This window comes from Melopsittacus undulatus, chromosome 10 (assembly GCF_012275295.1).
Source record: "Melopsittacus undulatus isolate bMelUnd1 chromosome 10, bMelUnd1.mat.Z, whole genome shotgun sequence".
NCBI lineage: Eukaryota > Metazoa > Chordata > Aves > Psittaciformes > Psittaculidae > Melopsittacus > Melopsittacus undulatus.
The window spans coordinates 5,572,936-5,592,246 of NC_047536.1; the positions used below are offsets into that span (position 1 = coordinate 5,572,936).

A 19,311-nucleotide genomic window follows, 5' to 3' on the forward strand; every position below is an offset into this window, starting at 1 on the left:
CCAGGCCATCTGCAGCACCAGCACCCGCAACAAGGTACCACCAACAGGCCCATCTCCATTGCATCGCCGCCTCCGCACTGGCCCGGGCTCCGCACGGCTCCCCGGCGCAGCCCGGATGCACCGGCTCTGCTGCTAGGCCCTCTCCACCCCTCCCTCACTCAAAGCCGGGTTCTCCGCCGCTCGCACCGGGGCGGAGCAGCCGACAAGCTGTTTCTGAGCCTGCAGCGACACCGTGTGCTGCTCTAACGCCTCACACGCTTTCTGACATTGTCCAAGCGGCGGACCCGAACTGCTTCGCTCTCCGCCCGTCTCTTCTTCCCCTGTTCCCCTTCCAGTTTTAATTTTCCTTATTACTTGTTCTTTGCACTTCTCTTATTCTTTCTTCCGTTTTCTGTCTTCCCGCAGTTATGAAATTTTATTCTATGATTTTTATTATATTATTCTATTCGTGTCACTCATTTTCTTTTTCTCATTATTGTCGTTTTCTTCTTTTCATCATTCCTTTTTTTTTATCTTTCTTTAGCTTTCTTCCCTTTTGTTCTTCTTTCTTCCATCTCTTTATTCTCTTCGATTTCTTTTCCGTTCTTGCCTTGCCCTGCTCTTTACACCTCCTTCCCTTCTCACTCTTCTCTCTCTTTTACTTCCAATTACAGTTTCTCCACTGGGTCTGGCGTCGCGGCGGACACCGTCAGAGGACAGATCCATTCTCTCCATTGCTCATTCCTTATATTCTCTTCTGCACCACTCCCGCGGTGCCTTCTTGTCTGGTTTGTCTCTTAAACCAACGTATTTTCTCTATGATTACATCACTCTTACCATTGAGCAGACATACCCTTTTGTAATTGCTCTTCCTTGCTGTCTTTTATCTCTCCAGATGAGGAACTACCTTTCTGCTCCCTCTAGTCTCTGAAGACAGACAGACTACACAGTCAATTCCTCTTCTAGAAGCAGAAGACACTCTTCTCTCAGGAAGATTATCTACCATCCTCTGAAAATTAAGCAAACACTGATATCCCAGTAAACAGGCTCCTGTGACTCTAAATATCTCAGGTGAGTCTCTGAGGAACTGAAATCCATCACAACCAAGCACAATAATCTTCAATGAAAGCTCAAAAAGTAGGGGGCTACCACAACTCCCAAACAGTATTCATGTACCTCAATGATAAGCCATTTATCTGGCCTCATTTTCTACCTGTAGAGTGAATGTCAAGCTCCTGCTTCTCCTTGCTGGCAGCCATGCTCTTCCAAAAAAAAACACAGCAGGAACCTCCACACCTGTAAGTGTTAGTTTGCATGGAATATCATTCAATCAGTACAATTCACTAAACACATAGCCAAACAAAAATCACCAAAGTGACACCATAGTGTCTTCACTGAGAACATCCCCCCAATGCCCAACACATCTACTCCAAGAAATCCATCAAGGTCCTTCCTCCACCTGTCCCAGCTTCCACCTGCTCAACCTCTGCCAGGCAGCAGCAGTAAAGCAACAAGATCAGGCAGTGGTGCTTTGTTGCTCCAAACCTACAGGGATTCCAACCCAAGCAGCACTCAGTCAATCCAAAAGGAAGAAGCCACAAGTGAATGAGTACAAAAGTACATCAGCTTCTCAAATACATCTTCATGAACAGTTGACTTACCTGTAATGTTACTTGCAAATGTGGGGGGTATTGGGCAGAAAAAAGTAATCATGTTCTTCAAAAGCTTTGAAAATCATGTGTAGTCCTCCTTCAGGCACCTCTAGCAAAGGTGAAATAGGAGGGAGACCTGAAAGCTACAAATATTATTTCATCATCATCCTCATCAGGAGAGTGGAAAAACATTCCCACACATTCATGAATATTGTCGCAAAACCTGTCACCTGACAGCTGACAAAATTCACCAGTCTGCATCTCATTCCCTGCTCCCAACACACAACCAACATGAGAGAAGAAAAAAACAGAAACTGGTAGGCACTTTTGCTATAGACATGAGAAGAAAACTAAAGGAACCCATGTTAGTCCAATGAAAAGACAGGTTTGCTGAAGGAGAGCACTTCTCCCTCGCAAGACAAAGACGAGAGATGAACAAAGAGAGCTCTGAGAAGGTTGCCAGAATGATTCAAATTTCTGTTTGACCAATGACATTCCACACCAAAACCAAGTTATTAAAGGCATGTACAGCAGTTATCTTCAAAAGCAGTAATACCACAGAAACACCAGGCTGCAATGATATATAGAATTTCTGAAGTCCCTTAGAGGATCCTAGGAGAGCAGTCCTGTGCACTGGGCCTTTTCTCAAGGTTGTCTGTTGGCATCCTCTATCCTGTGCCATGGGAAATGCAATCTCCATAGCCAAGCAGGCATTTTCCAGTTCTTCCCCAGTGACACAGAATGTGCTCTCCCCAGCATCTCCATTTCTCTTAGTCAATACTCTTTGCTGCTCAAGGTCATGCACCCCGTGATGCAGACACAGGCCAACTCAGTACCATCACTGCCACAATACCCAGACATTGCTCCATCACAAATACATGCCGCAGCTAAAAATACCTCCCTGAGACCATGTCCCAGGACTTTGCACATACTCAGCTTCCCTCATGTTTGGCACCAGAACATATGAAGTGATGCCTTTTCTGCACACTAAGGTTAAAATGAAAATTGAGTTCTTAAAAATGTTTGGATTAGAGCTCTGACACCTCTGGTCCCAGGCCACACAGATTGTATTCTTCAAGAGAACCACGCCAAATGCTAGAAAACCAGAGCTGGATGTATATGTCCAGACATCAGAATGAGCCACATCTGACAACAGGATACACTATCTCTACCAAGGCTGACGATGCAGGTACACAAGGAGGGGAAGTTGAACACACAGAGATTACACCCACCTCATTAAGTGCCCTGTGTCATCCTGCCTCAGTAAGACCAATGAACCATCACAACATCAAGACCTGTGGAAATGCTGTAGATATCCACCACTACACAAGGACAGCAGGTTGAAACTGTTTTCCCACAAGTGTCCCAAAAGAGAAGTGAAAAGGTTCACCAGACAGTATTTAGCAGGCAGCATCCCACCAACTATTACCCCAACACATTCCCTACCTCAGCCAGCAGAAACACAGAGCACTGTCCCTGCTCAGAGATACTCACAAACTCAAAAGACATTATAGACTTTTCAATACCACAAACTGTCAGAAGATCCAGAAGGCCTCCAACTCCAGGGAAGCTGGGAGCCTGGGAAAGGATCTTGGAATGGAATAGGCTGTGCCTTCATGTTTTATTCAGATCACTCCCAAGTCTGGAACATGAATTCTCAGAACAAGCATGCTGTCTGTCATTACTGTCTTACCACATGGCCCATGGTCTTCCCAAGGATTTCCATTTCAGGCAAGTTTCGCCACTTCTCAAGATCACCTTTCATATCATGAGGTACAAATACCCTGCTCAGAGCCACTGCAATATTCACCTCCCTGACATGCCCCTGTTCTTTTACCCAACTCAGGCCTCACTTCAGCATTTGTGAAGCCTTCCCAAAAATGAGAGCACTTCTAAAAAAAACCCAAACAAATCATATCAGACAGACTGTGTGCAACCCATATTACACGTTTAAAAGATGGTATCAGAGCAGCTCTGCATTGCAGTGGCATTGATTTGATGCTGTGATAGAACAACTCAAATGTGGACAAGCAATTCTGTGTAATAGATTACACTGGTTCTGTGGGAAAATTTGCATTTAGGGGTTTGTTATTGGGCAGGCTCTGTTTGTTTGTTTTTTTTTTTTCTTTCATAAGTGTGTAGCTGCTGATGCAGATACTGAAAGAACGTAAAAGAATCCAGTTCACGTCATATCACTTCACTGATCAGTAATAAAAATTCACAATTATTGTCACGAATGACACCACCATAGAAAACATACAGCCAGTACCTCTGTGTTCAGCAGACTCGCTGTAGTTGTTCCTTCAAGTTTCTGTTATCTCAGAGAGAACTGATCCACACCTGGGAGCTCTGTTATATCTCTGAAATGTTACACGTGTATTTGTAAAAATGGTGTTGGGTTACCTGTGATGGCAATGGGCTTTGACTTCCTTCTGAGAGAGAACAGCCCAAATGCTGACAATCACAGCACTGCAATGGATGCCACCAAATGTATAATAGAAATTGTTTCAGGGTTTTTTTAAGTGAAGGTTTTCCAATTCCATGAGGATGTCAGTGATGATGATACAAGTATTGGAAGACCATCCAAACAGAACAGTGTCACTTCAGAACGAGGAGTAGAACGCTCACAGAATAGTTAGGGTTGGAAAGGACCTTAAGATCATCCAGTTTCAACTCCCTGCCATGGGCAGGGACACCTCACACTATCTACAACATGATTCAAGGGTGCAGAAATACAAAAGGAAACTTCTCATTTCTGACACCTACAGTGGTTCACAGTCCTCTGCCTGCAAACTCTGTTCTACCGAGTAGAGTTACAACAACCTTGCAAAAGAATATGGATAAACTCTAAAACGCTTCCCCACATTTCATTATGAATCTGTTGAAGAAACAGAAATGGAGAAAGTCCACCACCTATAAGCACATGAAGCCCCAATTGTCACTAGGCACCACTTCTCTTGAAGGGTACAATCACAGCACAGAGAACAGGTTTTTGACAAGTAACATACATAACAAAAAGAATTTACTTCTAGAGGAGACCTTTCTCTTCCCACCAGCAAAACCCGGGGTGTTACAGTCACGACAGAGGCAGCTGCAAGGTGCATGTAAGAGCGGCAAGCACGATGCCAACACCCGCCGCCATCAGGACCCCGGGACTGAGCCCGGCTTACAGCACGGCCTGCCTGGTTGGTGGGCGGGCTACAAAGGCGAAAGGGGGCAAAAAGCGCCGGCGGAAGGGGCGAGAAACAAGGAAGGGAGGGAAGGAAGGGAGGGAGCGCCACTGACCGTCTGCAGCACAGCGGGCACATCCGGATGCGTCTCCTTCCCTGCGGAACCGGCCGGCGGAGGAAAGTTGGGGCTGAAAACCATCAGGTCGCTCTTGCCCCCACCGTCCGTCACACACAGGCTCCGGCTCTGGCGCTGCGAGTACGACCAGCTCCCCACTTCACTGGCGCACACGAGCGTGGTCGGACCGGGACCCGACAGCACCGCCGACCGCGGCGACCACCGCGCCGCTCCGTACAGCACCACCGCCAGCAGGAACAGGCTTGACACCACGCAGATGGCCACCACCAGCCACACGTTCGTCGTCGTCCCCGATGCCGATGCACCGCCCTCCGCCGACCGCAGCCCCGCCCCCGACGAGCCCACGCCTGCAACCGCCAGAACCGCCTCGGCGCCCTCCACCAGCGACACGCTGAGCGTGGCCGTGGCAGAGCGCGCAGGCTCGCCGTGGTCCCGCACCACGATGACCAGGCGCTGCCGTGGGCCGTCCGCCTCCTCCAACGCTCGAGCCGTGCTCACCTCGCCGCTGTAAAGCCCCACGCGGAACGGGCCCTTGCCCCGCGGCTCCCACAGCTCGTAGCGCAGCCACGCGTTGTAGCCCGAGTCCGCGTCCACCGCGCGGATCTTCGCCACCACCTGTCCCGCCGGAGACCCCCACGACGCCCACGCCCACAGCTCCACCGAGTCCGCACCCGACGACGCCGAGCCCGCGGCGCCGGAGCCCGGCCCGCCCCCGGCAGGCGGCAGCAGCACCGGCGCGTTGTCGTTCTCGTCCAGCACGAAGAGCTGCACCGTGGCGTTGCCGCACAGCGCCGGCTCCCCCGCGTCCACCGCACGCACCTCGAACTGCAGCACCTGCAGCTCCTCGCAGTCTAGCGGCTGCAGCGCCCACACGCGCCCGCTCTCCGCGTCCACCGACACGTAGCTCGACGCCGGACGCCACCCGCCGCCCGACACCGACGACCCGCCCCCGCTCTCTGCCACCGAGTAGCTCACGCGCCCGTTGCCCCCCTCGTCCGGGTCCCGCGCCCACAGCCGCGCCAGCTCCGCGCCCGCCGCGTTGTTCTCCCGCACCAGCACCGTGTACACGGCCTGAGAGAATGCCGGCGCGTTGTCGTTCACGTCCGACACCGGCACACGCAGAGCGCGGCTGGCGCGCAGCGGCGGCGCCCCGCCGTCCTCCGCCCGCACCTCCACCTCGTACTCAGACACCCGCTCCCGGTCCAGCGCCTCCCGCAGCACCAGCGAGTACGAGCCCGAGAACGTCGACACCAGACCGAACGGCGCCGGCGGCCACACCGTGCAGCGCACGCGCCCGTTCTCCCCAGAGTCTCGGTCCGACACGCTCAGCAGAGCCACCACCGTCCCCACTGCCGCGTCCTCTGGCACCGGCACCGACAGCGATGTCACCCACACCTCCGGCGCGTTGTCGTTCACGTCCAATACCTCCAGTTCCACGCTGCAGTGACCCGAGAGCGGAGGCGTCCCTTTGTCTCTCGCTTCAATTTGCAACTCGTGTAAGCGGACGTCTTCGAAGTCCAGGGCGCCCGTAAGTCTGATCTCGCCTGTCTTTGGATCAACGGAGAACAGATCTCCCTTACCAACGGAAACCGATCTGACTAGACTGTAAGTAAATTCTTTATTCAGACCTTCGTCGGGATCCGTGGCGTTTACCCGCGCCACCAGTGTTCCCTCTGCAGCGCTCTCCTGCAGCTGCACTTTATACACAGTCTGGTCAAACTGGGGAGCGTTGTCGTTTGCATCCACAACCGAGATCAACAGCTCAACCGTTCCTGTAAGCGGCGGACGGCCCCCATCAGTTGCCGTCAGCACCAGATGGTGAATCGGCATCGCCTCACGGTCCAGAGGTTTTGTGAGCACCAGAAACAGAGATTTTCTGTGTTCATCAGAGAATTTAACATCGACCGTAACATGCTCGCTAGGGCTGAGGCTATAAGTGAGCTGAGCGTTGGCTCCGACATCTGCATCGGACGCGCCCTCCAACGGGAAACGAGACCCCGGCAGCGATGATTCCGCGATGCTGAGGTTTTTCCGTGCGGCGGGGAACACCGGGGCGTTGTCATTGATGTCGGTGACCTCCAGCTCCACATGGAAGACGCGCAGCGGCCGCTCCACCAGCACCTCCAGCCGCAGCGAGCACGGCGCGCTCTTCCCGCACAGCTCCTCCCGGTCCAGCCGCGAGCTCACCACCAGCGCCCCGCTCGCCCCGCTCACCTCCACGCTCGCCCGCCGGCCCTGCGACACCAGCCGCAGCCGCCGCGCCTCCGGCTCGCCCGCTTCCAGGCCCAGGTCCTGCGCCAGCCGGCCCACCACCGTGCCGGCCTTGGCTTCCTCCGGCACCGAGTACCGCACCTGCCCGCCGACCAGAGCCCAGGCCATCTGCAGCACCAGCACCCACAACAAGGCACCACCACACAGGCCCCTCTCCCTTGCCATCGCAGCCTCTGGCACCGGCCCGGGCCCCGCTCGGCTCCCCGGCGCAGCCCGGATGCACCTGCTCTCCTGCTCGGCCCGCGCCGGCCCCCCGCATTCACAGCCGGGTTCTCCGCCGCTCGCACCGGGGCGGAGCCGCGGACACGCTGTTTCTGAGCCTGCAGCGACACCGTGTGCTGCTCCAACGCCTCTCATGTTTCCTGACATTGTTAAAGCCAGCGGACTTGGGCTGCTCCGCTCTCGCTCGCTTCTTCCTTCCATTCTCTTTTCGTTCTTATTTTTTTCTTTACTTTTTTTTTTTTTTCCTTATTCCATGTCCTTGGCTTCCACACGTTCCTTTCTTTCCTTCTTCATCTTTCATCAACTCCTTTTATCCTTCAGTTTCTTACTTATATTCTGAGGTTTTCATCGGTTCTCCTTTCTCCCTTTCCCGTTTTGCCCTACCTTACCCTTCCCACTATGCTCCTTTCCCACTTCTCAACATCCTTCTCTCTTCTTTATGTCCGATCACAGCTGTTCACGCCGCGGCGGACAACGTCAAAGACGGACCTATCTCCACTAATGTCGGGGTAGCAGCGCCAGAACCCTGTGCTCTCCTTCACTGTGAGGCTTTAGGTACCAGCTCCGCTTCGTGACTAGACGTGGTGTCGGTGCTGGCTCCTCATCAGCTCTTTGCTACTTCCTTTCTCACCTTCCCTTTTCCCTTGCTTCCTTTATTTCCTTCGACTAATCTCTCTTTCTCTATGTCTCTCTTCATATTCTCCTTCTTTTTACACTTTCTTTTTGTTTTCTCTTCCATTCCCTTCACTTGCCTGTATTTCCTTATGCGCTTCTACCACTTACCCTCTTTGTCTCATCTATTCTTACTTCCTTTAACAAAATATATTCTCAAAGCACACACCATGCTCACAAGAAAGGATGGACAGAGGCTTTATTCCTCTTCCTCAACAATCTTCATCAAGCCTTGTAGAATGTCCCTGAGTACCAAGGATGCTGAGTTCGTCATCTCCATTCAGCATCTCGAGATAACATAGGAGCATGCTCATTATCTCTTCAAGCACCTCTTCTTTTCTCCTTTATTTTTCGTCTCTCACCGAGCCATTCCTTTCCTTGCTTTGTTTTAATCCCCTTTTCTCTTTCTCATTTTCTTTTCTTCCTTCTCCTCTTTCATCCTGTCTTTTTCTTTCATTTCATGCTGTGCTGATCTCTGCCTCCATTTCTCTTCTGCTTCCATCCTTGTCTCTTCTCTTCATTTTGCCCATTACTAAAATGTTCTTAAAATAGCTCCACTGTGCATCATCATGCCCTTGGGCAAGAGCTCTCATTCGTCTTACACAGCATCTTCCCTTACTGTGGTCATAGAAAAGCCTTCCTGCTTTTATCCCATCATTCCATCTCCAACTTCCCTCTCTTCAGGATGAAGGCCATGCTCTTCAGCCACCAGTCAATAACAAATAACACCAAATCACAGAGCAAGGCAAACACATGGAAAAGAACAGATCAGCTACAGCACAAAGAAAACCACCAACCTTGGTAACAAAAGCCCCGAGAACCAGGTACTGGGACCTCTCCTGAAACACATTCTAAAGACTCTAAACTGTGCAGGGGTAACTCTCATTCAGAACTCAAGCCGTCACAGCCCAGCAAGACAACACTCCCCAAAGGCTCTAAAAGCTCATGGGAACCACAGCACACAAGTACTCCCTACGTACCTCGAAGAACCGCCATTCTTCCAGCCTCATCTGCCACCTCCAAAATAAATGTGGAGATCTCGATCCTTTTTCAGGCACACATGCTCTGCCAGAACAACACAGCAAGAACCTTCATTCCCAGCACCTTATTCCCCATGAAATACCTCTCACTCACCAGCATGATCCACTCATCACACAGCCTAACAGAAGCCACCAAGGTAACACCACAGCATTTTCACTGAGAACATCCCCTCAATGACCAATGTATCCACTCCAAGGAATGCACCAAGGTCCCTCCCCCTACTGTCCTTAATTCTACCTGCTCAACCTCTGCGACTCAGCAGCAGGAAGGGAACGAGGACAGGCAGTGGTACTTTCTTCTCTAAACCTACAAGCATTTCCATCCAGGCATCATTCAGTTAACCCAACAGAAAGAAACCACAACTGAATGACAACAGAAGTACATCAGCCTCTCACACACATCCTCTATAATAACTGACTTACCTCTAGAGTCACTGCTGTAGACTTCAGAAAAGGAAACACTTTCAGGACAGCAGAACGGCTTTTGAGAGACTTTGTCCGTTAACATGAGCTGCCCTTTGGGGGGATGCTGGACAGAAAAAAATACTCATGTTCTCCAAAAGCTGTAAAAACGCTGGACACTATATGGTGCTCCCTCAGGCACCTCTATCAAAGAGGATGAAGGAGGGACACCTGAAAGATGGTGACATTTTCCTAACAATGTCCTCAGCTCAGGAGAGCAGAAAAACCTTCTCGCACACTCGTGAATATTGCCCCAAAATCTGTCACCTCGCAGCTGCCAAAATTCAGCATCTCCATCTCATCCCCTGTTTCCAACACACTGACAGTGTGAGAGAAAAAATAAAGAAGGGGTGGGCATCTTCACTAGAGACAAGAGCAGAAAACAGAAGGCACCCATGCCACTCTGCTGCAACAGCAGGTTTGCTGACATCTTGATTGCAAAGACCACTTTTTCCCCTCCCTCACTAAACTAACACCAGAAACATTATAAAAATGTTGAAAAGATTCTGTTTGATAGACAGTGTTTCATGTCAAAACCAAATGATTAAAGGCATGTACAGCAGTTACCTTTGAAAGCAGTAATATGATCACGAGCACAAGGCTGTGATGACATGTAGAACTTCTGGAGGCCTTGTGAGGATGCCAGGAGAGTAGCCCTGTGCACTGGGCCTTTTCTTATGGTTATCTATTGGCATCCTGTATCCTGTGCCATGGTAAATGCAATCTCCACAGCTAAGCAGATATTCTCCAGTTTTTCCACATTAACAGAGACTACTTCTCCCCAGCATCTGGGTTTCCCTCAGGCAATGAGCTTCCCAGTTTAACCAGCTTAAGGTCATGCTCCTCGTGATGCAGACTCATGCCATTTTCAGTGCCATCAGTGCCACAATACTCAGACATTGCTCCACCACAAAAACATGACCCAGATCTAAGTCTCTCTGAGACTGACACTGGAACATATGGAGTGATGCCTTTTGTGCACACTAAGGTTTGCACTGAAACTGAGCTCTTAAAAATGTTTGGATTAGAGCTCTGACACATCTGATCCCAGGCCACACAGGTCTTTTTCTTCATGAGAACCACACCAAATGCCATAAAACCAGAGATGCATGTAGATTTTCACACATCAGAATAAGACACATGTGACAACAGGACACCCCATCTCTATCAAGTGCAAGTGCACATGGAAAAGTTGAGCACAGAGATTACATCCTCCTCCTCATGTACCTTGAGAAATTCTGCCGGAGCAGGACCAATGAACCAGCACAGCATCAATGTCTGTAGTAATGCTGTAGATGCCTACCACTAGACAAGGAGAGCAGGTTGAAACATTGCCCTCCTGCAACAACTTTCACAAAACAAGAGTGAAAACATTCATCATACAGTATTCAGCAGGCATCATCCCACCAACTCTTACCCAATACATTTCTTATGTCAGGCAGCAGCAGTACAATGGAATGCCCCTGGTGGGAGACACTCCCAAACTCAAAAGACATTGTTGGCATTTCAGTACCACATATTATCTCAAGATCCAGAAGGCTTCCAAGTCCAAACTGCCTATATCCTGGGAAAGGATCTTGGGCAGGAACAGTCAGTGCCTTTTCTGCTTCATGCTTTATTCTGATCACCCCCCACTCCCCAGTCTGGGACATGTGTTCTTCAGACAAACATGTCACCTCCTATCACCGCCTTCCTATATGGCCCATGGTCTTCCCAAGGATTCCCAATTCAGGCAAGTTTTTCTGTTGCTCGAGATCACCCTTCATTTCATGAGGTGCTAAGGCCCTCCTCAAGGCCACTGCCACATTAAACTCCCTGACATGCCTCTGTTCTCTTCCCCAGCTCAGGGTTGATTCCAGCATATGTGGGCCCTTGCAAACAATGAGAGCACTTTAAAAAAAAAAACCACACCAACTGTATGATACAGAGTGTGTGCAGGGCACAAAAAGTGATGACAGAACAGCTCTATGTTGCACTGGAATTAATTTCATGCTGAGATAGAACCACCCAAATGTTGACAATCCCCCAGTGCAATAGATTATATTGGTTCTATAGGACAATTTGGATCTAGAGGATTGTTATGGAGGGGTTGTGTTTGTAAGAGTGTGGCTGCTGATGCATCAAACATCAAAGCGAGTCAGTATATGTTATGGGCCTTCACTATTTGGGAGCACAAAACCGTAACTATTGACAGCAATGAGAGCACCAAAGAAACTATGCAGCTGGTATCACTTTGCTCTTCAGACCCTCTGTAGCTGACCCTTCATGTCCAGTTATCCCAGATGGAACTGATCCACACCCGGGAGCTCTTACACCTCTGAAATGTTACACAAGTATTTGTAGAGATGGAGTCAGTATAGCTCTGATAGAAGTGGGAACTGATTTTCTTATTTGAAAGAACAACTCAAATTATCATGAGCACAGAAGAATATTACAATGGTACCTAATACAGAGGAGAATTTGCAGAGCTTAAAAAAGAAGGTTTCTGGTTCTTCCCTTAGGCTATCAATGCTGATGACACAAATATTGAAAGACTATCCAAACAGATCAGTTTCACTTCCCCAGCCAGGAAGAGAAATGTACAGCATGATTTCAGGGGGAAGAGGAGAGGGGGAATAAAATACAAAAGGAAACACGCTGCTTCTAACACCGGGATAAAATAAAAAAAGAAATACATTGTTACCGACACCTACCATGGATCCGAGTCTTCTGTCTGAGCAATTTATGCTACCGAGTTACAATACCCTTCCAAAACAGCACATAAAAAGTCGGCAACACCTGCACTAATTTCATTATGAAACGGGTGAAGGAATATAACTAGAAAAAAATCCAACACACGTAGTGAAACTCCTGAAGTCCCAAATATCACCTGTCATCATATTTCCTGCAGAGGAGAATCAGGGGTTGCCTTCTAGGGAACATCTTTCACTTCTCAATCCTGCAGAAAGTGCAGGGATTCTCCAGACAGGACGCAAAGACACATGACATGGTGCCCGGAACAGCATAAATCATCAGACCAGCACCCCAGCCCTAAGGACCCGGGGAGTGAACCTGGCTCAAAGCGGCAACTGCCAAGAAGGCGCACGGGCGAAAAGGGTGACAGGAGACAAGGGGAGCTAGGGAATGGGCAAGAGGAGAAAAGGGAAGGAAAGGAAGGCCACTGACCGTCTGCTGTAGAGCGGGCACATCCGGATGCGTCTCCTTCACTGCGGAACCGGCCGGCGGAGGAAAGTTGGGGCTGAAAACCATCAGGTCGCTCTTGCCCCCACCGTCCGCCACACACACGCTTCGGCTCTGGCGCTGCGAGTACGACCAGCTCCCCACTTCGCTGGCGCACACGAGCGTGGTCGGACCGGGACACGACAGAACGGCCGAACGCGGAGACCACCGCGATGCCCCGTACAGCACCACTGCCAGCAGGAACAGGCTTGACACCACGCAGATGGCCACCACCAGCCACACGTTCGTCGTCGTCGCCGATGCCGATGCACCGCCCTCCGCGGCCGACAGCGCCGCTCTCGACAAGCCCGAGCCCGCGGCCGGCAGCGCCGCCTCGGCGCCCTCCACCAGCGACACGCTGAGCGTGGCCGTGGCAGAGCGCGCAGGCTCGCCGTGGTCCCGCACCACGATGACCAGGCGCTGCCGTGGGCCGTCCGCCTCCTCCAGCGCCCGAGCCGTGCTCACCTCGCCGCTGTAAAGCCCCACGCGGAACGGGCCCTTGCCCCGCGGCTCCCACAGCTCGTAGCGCAGCCACGCGTTGTAGCCCGAGTCCGCGTCCACCGCGCGGATCTTCGCCACCACCTGCCCCGCCGGAGACCCCCACGACGCCCACGCCCACAGCGCCGCTGACTCCGCACCCGACGCCGCCGAGCTCGCGGCGCCGGAGCCCGGCCCGCCCCCGGCAGGCGGCAGCAGCACCGGCGCGTTGTCGTTCTCGTCCAGCACGAAGAGCTGCACCGTGGCGTTGCCGCACAGCGCCGGCTCCCCCGCGTCCACCGCACGCACCTCGAACTGCAGCACCTGCAGCTCCTCGTAGTCCAGCGGCTGCAGCGCCCACACACGCCCGCTCTCCGCGTCCACCGACACGTAGCTCGACGCCGGACGCCACCCGCCGCCCGACACCGACGACCCGCCCCCGCTCTCTGCCACCGAGTAGCTCACGCGCCCGTTGTCCGCTTCGTCCGGGTCCCGCGCCCACAGCCGCGCCAGCTCCGCGCCCGCCGCGTTGTTCTCCCGCACCAGCACCGTGTACACGGCCTGAGAGAATGCCGGCGCGTTGTCGTTCACGTCCGACACCGGCACATGCAGAGCGCGGCTGGCGCGCAGCGGCGGCGCCCCGCCGTCCTCCGCCCGCACCTCCACCTCGTACTCAGACACCCGCTCCCGGTCCAGCGCCTCCCGCAGCACCAGCGAATACGAGCCCGAGAACGTCGACACCAGACCGAACGGAGCCGGCGGCCACACCGTGCAACGCACACGCCCGTTCTCCCCTGAGTCTCGGTCCGACACGCTCAGTAGAGCCACCACAGTCCCCACCGCCGCGTCCTCTGGCACCGGCACCGACAGTGATGTCACCCACACCTCCGGCGCGTTGTCGTTCACGTCCAGCACCTCCATCACCACTTTGCAGTGTCCCGACAGCGGAGGGGAGCCTTTGTCTTGTGCTTCAATACGAAAATGAAACACATTGACGTCTTCAAAGTCCAGGCCGCTCGTCAGAAGTATGTCTCCAGTCCTCGGATTGATAGTAATCACATCTTTTCCACCAAGTGGAAGGAAGTTTGCCACAGTGTAGGTTATCTCACTGTTAATTCCCTCATCCGGATCCGTGGCGTTGACCCGCACCACCAACGTCCCTTCTGCAGCATTCTCCGGCAGCTGCATTTTATACACAGACTGGTTGAACTGGGGTGCGTTGTCGTTCACATCCAGCACCGAGATCACAAGTTTCATAGTGCCAGTCAGTGGCGGACGGCCCCCATCCGTCGCCGTCAGCACTAGGCGGTGAATTGGCATCGTCTCGCGGTCCAGAGGTTTCGTTAAAACAAGATCGGGTACAATATTTTGTTCATTCGATTTTTGTAAATCCAAAGCGAAATGCTCGCTAGGGCTGAGGCTATAAGTGAGCTGAGCGTTGGCTCCGACATCTGCATCCGACGCGCCCTCCAACGGGAAACGAGACCCCGGCAGAGTAGTGTATTCTGCGATGCTGAGATTTTTCCGTGCAGCGGGGAAGACCGGGGCGTTGTCGTTGATGTCGGTGACCTCCAGTTCCACATGGAAGACGCGCAGCGGCCGCTCCACCAGCACCTCCAGCCGCAGCGAGCACGGCGCGCTCTTCCCGCACAGCTCCTCCCGGTCCAGCCGCGAGCTCACCACCAGCGCCCCGCTCGCCCCGCTCACCTCCACGCTCGCCCGCCGGCCCTGAGACACCAGCCGCAGCCGCCGCGCCTCCGGCTCGCCCGCCTCCAGGCCCAGGTCCTGCGCCAGCCGGCCCACCACCGTGCCGGCCTTGGCTTCCTCCGGCACCGAGTACCGCACCTGCCCGCCGACCAGAGCCCAGAACAACTGCAGCACCAGCACCCGCAACAAGGCACCACGACACACGCCCCTCTCCATTTCAATCGCCGCCTCTGGCACTGGCTCTTTTCCTCCGCACGGCTCCCCGTCGCCGCCCGGATTCACCGGCTCTGCTGCTTGGCCTTCTCCACCCCCCGCATTCACAGCCGGGTTCTCAGCCGCTCGCACCGGGAGGAGCTCCGACACGCCGTTTCTGAGCCTGCAGCGACACCGTGTGCTGCTCCAACGCTTCACACTCTTCCCGACATCGCTCAAGCCTTCGGACCCGGGTTGCTGCATTCTCGCTCGCCTCTTCACCCTTTTCATTCGTTCTATTTTTTCTTTCTTATTCCGCGTTCTTTGCTTGCACGCATTCCTTTCGTTCCTTCTTTCTCTTTCATCACCTCCTTTTTTTATTTTTCTATTCTTACTTAAATCCTCAGGTTTTCACCGTTTCCTTATTTCTCTTCTTTTCCCACACTACTTTTTTCTTGACTATTTTTGTTTTCTTTTTTTATTCTCTATCTTCTTTTTTTTGTCTCCCTCTTCTGTCAATTCTCCGTTTCCTTTCTTGTCCTACCCTGCTTTTTATGCCCCTTTGCCTTCTTTTCCCACCCTTCTCTTTCCTTTACTCCTGACCACAGCTCCCAGTTGCCTCCGGCTCTGCGGCAGACACCGTCAAACCAGGACCTATCCTCACTATCGAGAGGGAGGCAGCGCCGGTTCCGGTGCTTTGCCCTCTTGGCGAGGCTTCTACTAACCACCTCGGCTCCGTGACGTCATCTCTAACGTCTCTTCTATTATTCCTTTCTTCTTTTATTTCTTCCTCTTTCCATCCCTTCTTCCCCTCTTCCCTTTCTCACTGCTTTTCTGTTTTCTTGTTTTGTGCTTCCTTCCTCGCTAGTTTCCTTTCCTTCTGCTATTCTTTTTAATTCCCTTTTTCTCTATCTTTTCTTTATCGTCTTCTCGTCTCACGTGTGTACCTTTCCTTCTCCTCCTCTTGCTTCTTTGACTCTTTCTTTCTCCTCCTCTTCTGTTTCTTTGATTGAGTCAGTCTTTGACTCTCCACGACCCGAAGTGACTTCGGTGAGGGCATATTATCACCTCTTGGCACTTCCTTTCTCACCTTCTTTTTTCCTTTCCTTCTTCATTTCCTTCTACTAGTTTCTCTTTATTTCTCTCTTCGTCTCCTCTTTCCTTCTTTTGTCTTCTCTTTCCTTCTCTTCCTTTGATAATGTTTTCTTCTTCTCCTCTTCCACTTCCATCCTTGTCTCTTCTGTTGTTTTCTTCCTTTATCAAAATATTTTCCCAAAGTCCACATCACGCTCAAAATAAAGATGAATATGGCCTCTGGAGGAGCTCTTACTTCTCTAACAAACCACTCTTCATCAAGCTTTGTGGAGTGTCCCTGCATATCAAGGATGGCGACTTCCTCCTTGCTACTCAGCATCTCAAGATAACATCAGAGCATCCTGGTAATAGCCTCCATCATCTTCTTCTTCCTCCACACCCCTTTTTTGTTTGTTTTCTCACAGCAATTCCCTCTTTTTCTTCTCTGGCATTGCTCCTCCTTTCTCTTTCCTTATTTTCTTGACACCCTTCTTCTCTTTCATCCTCTCGATTTCTTTCTTGCCATGCGTTGCTGTACCTTTGCCTTCATTTCACTCCTTCTTCGATCCTTGTCTCTCCTGATAATTTTGTCTTTTGCCAAAATGTTCTTAAAATAGCTCCTCCATGCTCACTAGGAAGCACCATCATGCCCTTCGGCAAGGGTTCTCATTTGTCTTCAATACCATCTTCCATTTCTCTGGTTACAGAAGACCCTTCCTGCTTTTCTCCTGTTCATGTATATCCAGCCTCCCTCTCTTCAGGATGAAAGCCATGCTTTCAGCCACCAGTCTTCTTAAGGAACCAGCAAACAGAGCAAGGAAAACATATGACAAAGAACAGATCAGCTACAGCACAAAGGAATCCACCAACATTGCTAGCAGAAGCCAAGCACCAGGGACAAGGACCTCTACTGAAACAGGTTCTAAAGACTTCAAACCACACAAGGGCATCTCTTATTTGGGAACTCAAACCCGTCACAGCCCAGCAAGACAACACTCCCCAAAGGCTCTAAAAGCTCATGGGAACCACAGCACACAAGTACTCCCTACGTACCTCGACGAACAGCCATTCTTCCAGCCTCATCTGCCACCTCCAAAATAAATGTGGAGATCTCAATCCTTTTTTCAGGCACACATGCTCTGCCAGAACAACACAGCAAGAACCTTCATTCCCAGCACCTTATTCCCCATGAAATACCTCTCACTCACCAGCATGATCCACTCATCACACAGCCTAACAGAAGCCACCAAGGTAACACCACAGCATTTTCACTGAGAACATCCCCTCAATGACCTATGTATCCACTCCAAGGAATGCACCAAGGTCCCTCCCCCTACTGTCCTTAATTCTACCTGCTCAACCTCTGCCACGCAGCAGCAGGAAGGGAACGAGGACAGGCAGTGGTACTTTCTTCTCTAAACCTACAAGCATTTCCATCCAGGCATCATTCAGTTAACCCAACAGAAAGAAACCTCAACTGAATGACAACAGAAGTACATCAGCCTCTCACACACATCCTCTATAATAACTGACTTACCTCTAGAGTCACTGCTGTAGACTTCAGAAAAGGAAAATCTTTCAGAACAGCAGAACGGCTTTTGAGAGACTTTGTCCGTTAACATGAGCTGCCCTTTGGGGGGATGCTGGACAGAAAAAAATACTCATGTTCTCCAAAAGCTGTAAAAACGCTGGACACTATATGGTGCTCCCTCAGGCACCTCTATCAAAGAGGATGAAGGAAGGAGACCTGAAAGATGGTGACATTTTCCTAACAATGTCCTCAGCTCAGGAGAGCAGAAAAACCTTCTCGCACACTCGTGAATATTGCCCCAAAATTTGTCACCTCGCAGCTGCCAAAATTCAGCATCTCCATCTCATCCCGTTTCCAACACACTGACAGTGTGAGAGAAAAAATAAAGAAGGGGTGGGCATCTTCACTAGAGACAAGAGCAGAAAACAGAAGGCACCCATGCCACTCTGCTGCAACAGTAGGTTTGCTGACATCTTGATTGCAAAGACCACTTTTTCCCCTACCTCACTAGACTAACACCAGAAACACGACAAAAATGTTGAAAAGATTCTGTTTGATCAACCGTGTTTCATGTCAAAACCAAATGATTAAAGGCATGTACAGCAGTTACCTTTGAAAGCAGTAATATGATCAAGAGCACAAGGCTGTGATGACATGTAGAACTTCTGGAGGCCTTGTGAGGATGCCAGGAGAGTAGCCCTGTGCACTGGGCCTTTTCTTATGGTTATCTATTGGCATCCTGTATCCTGTGCCATGGTAAATGTCCACAGCTAAGCAGACATTATCCAGTTTTTCCACTTTAACAGAGACTACTTCTCCCCAGCATCTGGATTTCCCTCAGGAAATGAGCTTCCCAGTTTAACCAGCTTAAGATCGTGCTCCTCGTGATGCAGACTCATGCCATTCTCAGTGCCATCAGTGCCACAATACTCAGACATTGCTCCACCACAAAAGCATGACCCAGATCTAAGTCTCTCTGAGACTGACATTGGAACATATGGAATGCCTTTTGTGCACACTAAGGTTTGAACTGAAACTGAGTTCTTAAAAATGTTTGGATTAGAGCACTGACACATCTGATCCCAGGCCACACAGGTCTTTTTCTTCATGAGAACCACACCAAATGCCATAAAACCAGAGCTGCATGTATATTTTCACACATCAGAATAAGACATATGTGACAACAGGACACCCCATCTCTATCAAGTGCAAGTGCACATGGAAAAGTTGAGCACAGAGATTACATCCTCCTCCTCATGTACCTTGAGAAATTCTGCCTGAGCAGGACCAATGAACCAGCACAGCATCAATGTCTGTAGTAATGCTGTAGATGCCTACCACTAGACAAGGAGAGCAGGTTGAAACACTGCCCTCCTGCAACAACTTTCACAAAACAGGAGTGAAAACATTCATCATACAGTATTCAGCAGGCATCATCCCACCAACTCTTACCCAATACATTTCTTATGTCAGGCAGCAGCAGTACAATGGAATGTCCCTGGTGGGA

General features: G+C 51.1%; 3 protein-coding genes across 4 annotated transcripts in view; all 3 read right to left on the minus strand.

Annotated features, from left to right (window-relative positions):
• LOC101878671 (protocadherin alpha-C2) overlaps positions 1–19,311 on the minus strand; it is a 132,701-nt gene that overhangs the window by 108,931 nt on the left and 4,459 nt on the right. The window lies entirely within an intron of this gene.
• Positions 5,000–7,373, minus strand: LOC117436739 (protocadherin alpha-2-like). Its single transcript, XM_034066941.1, is given in 2 exon segments — positions 5,000–5,255; positions 5,257–7,373. Coding segments are annotated over 2 exon segments (2,373 nt in total).
• On the minus strand, positions 12,853–15,590 carry LOC115945659 (protocadherin alpha-8-like). Its single transcript, XM_034066919.1, is given in 2 exon segments — positions 12,853–13,105; positions 13,107–15,590. Coding segments are annotated over 2 exon segments (2,637 nt in total). The 5' UTR covers positions 15,491–15,590.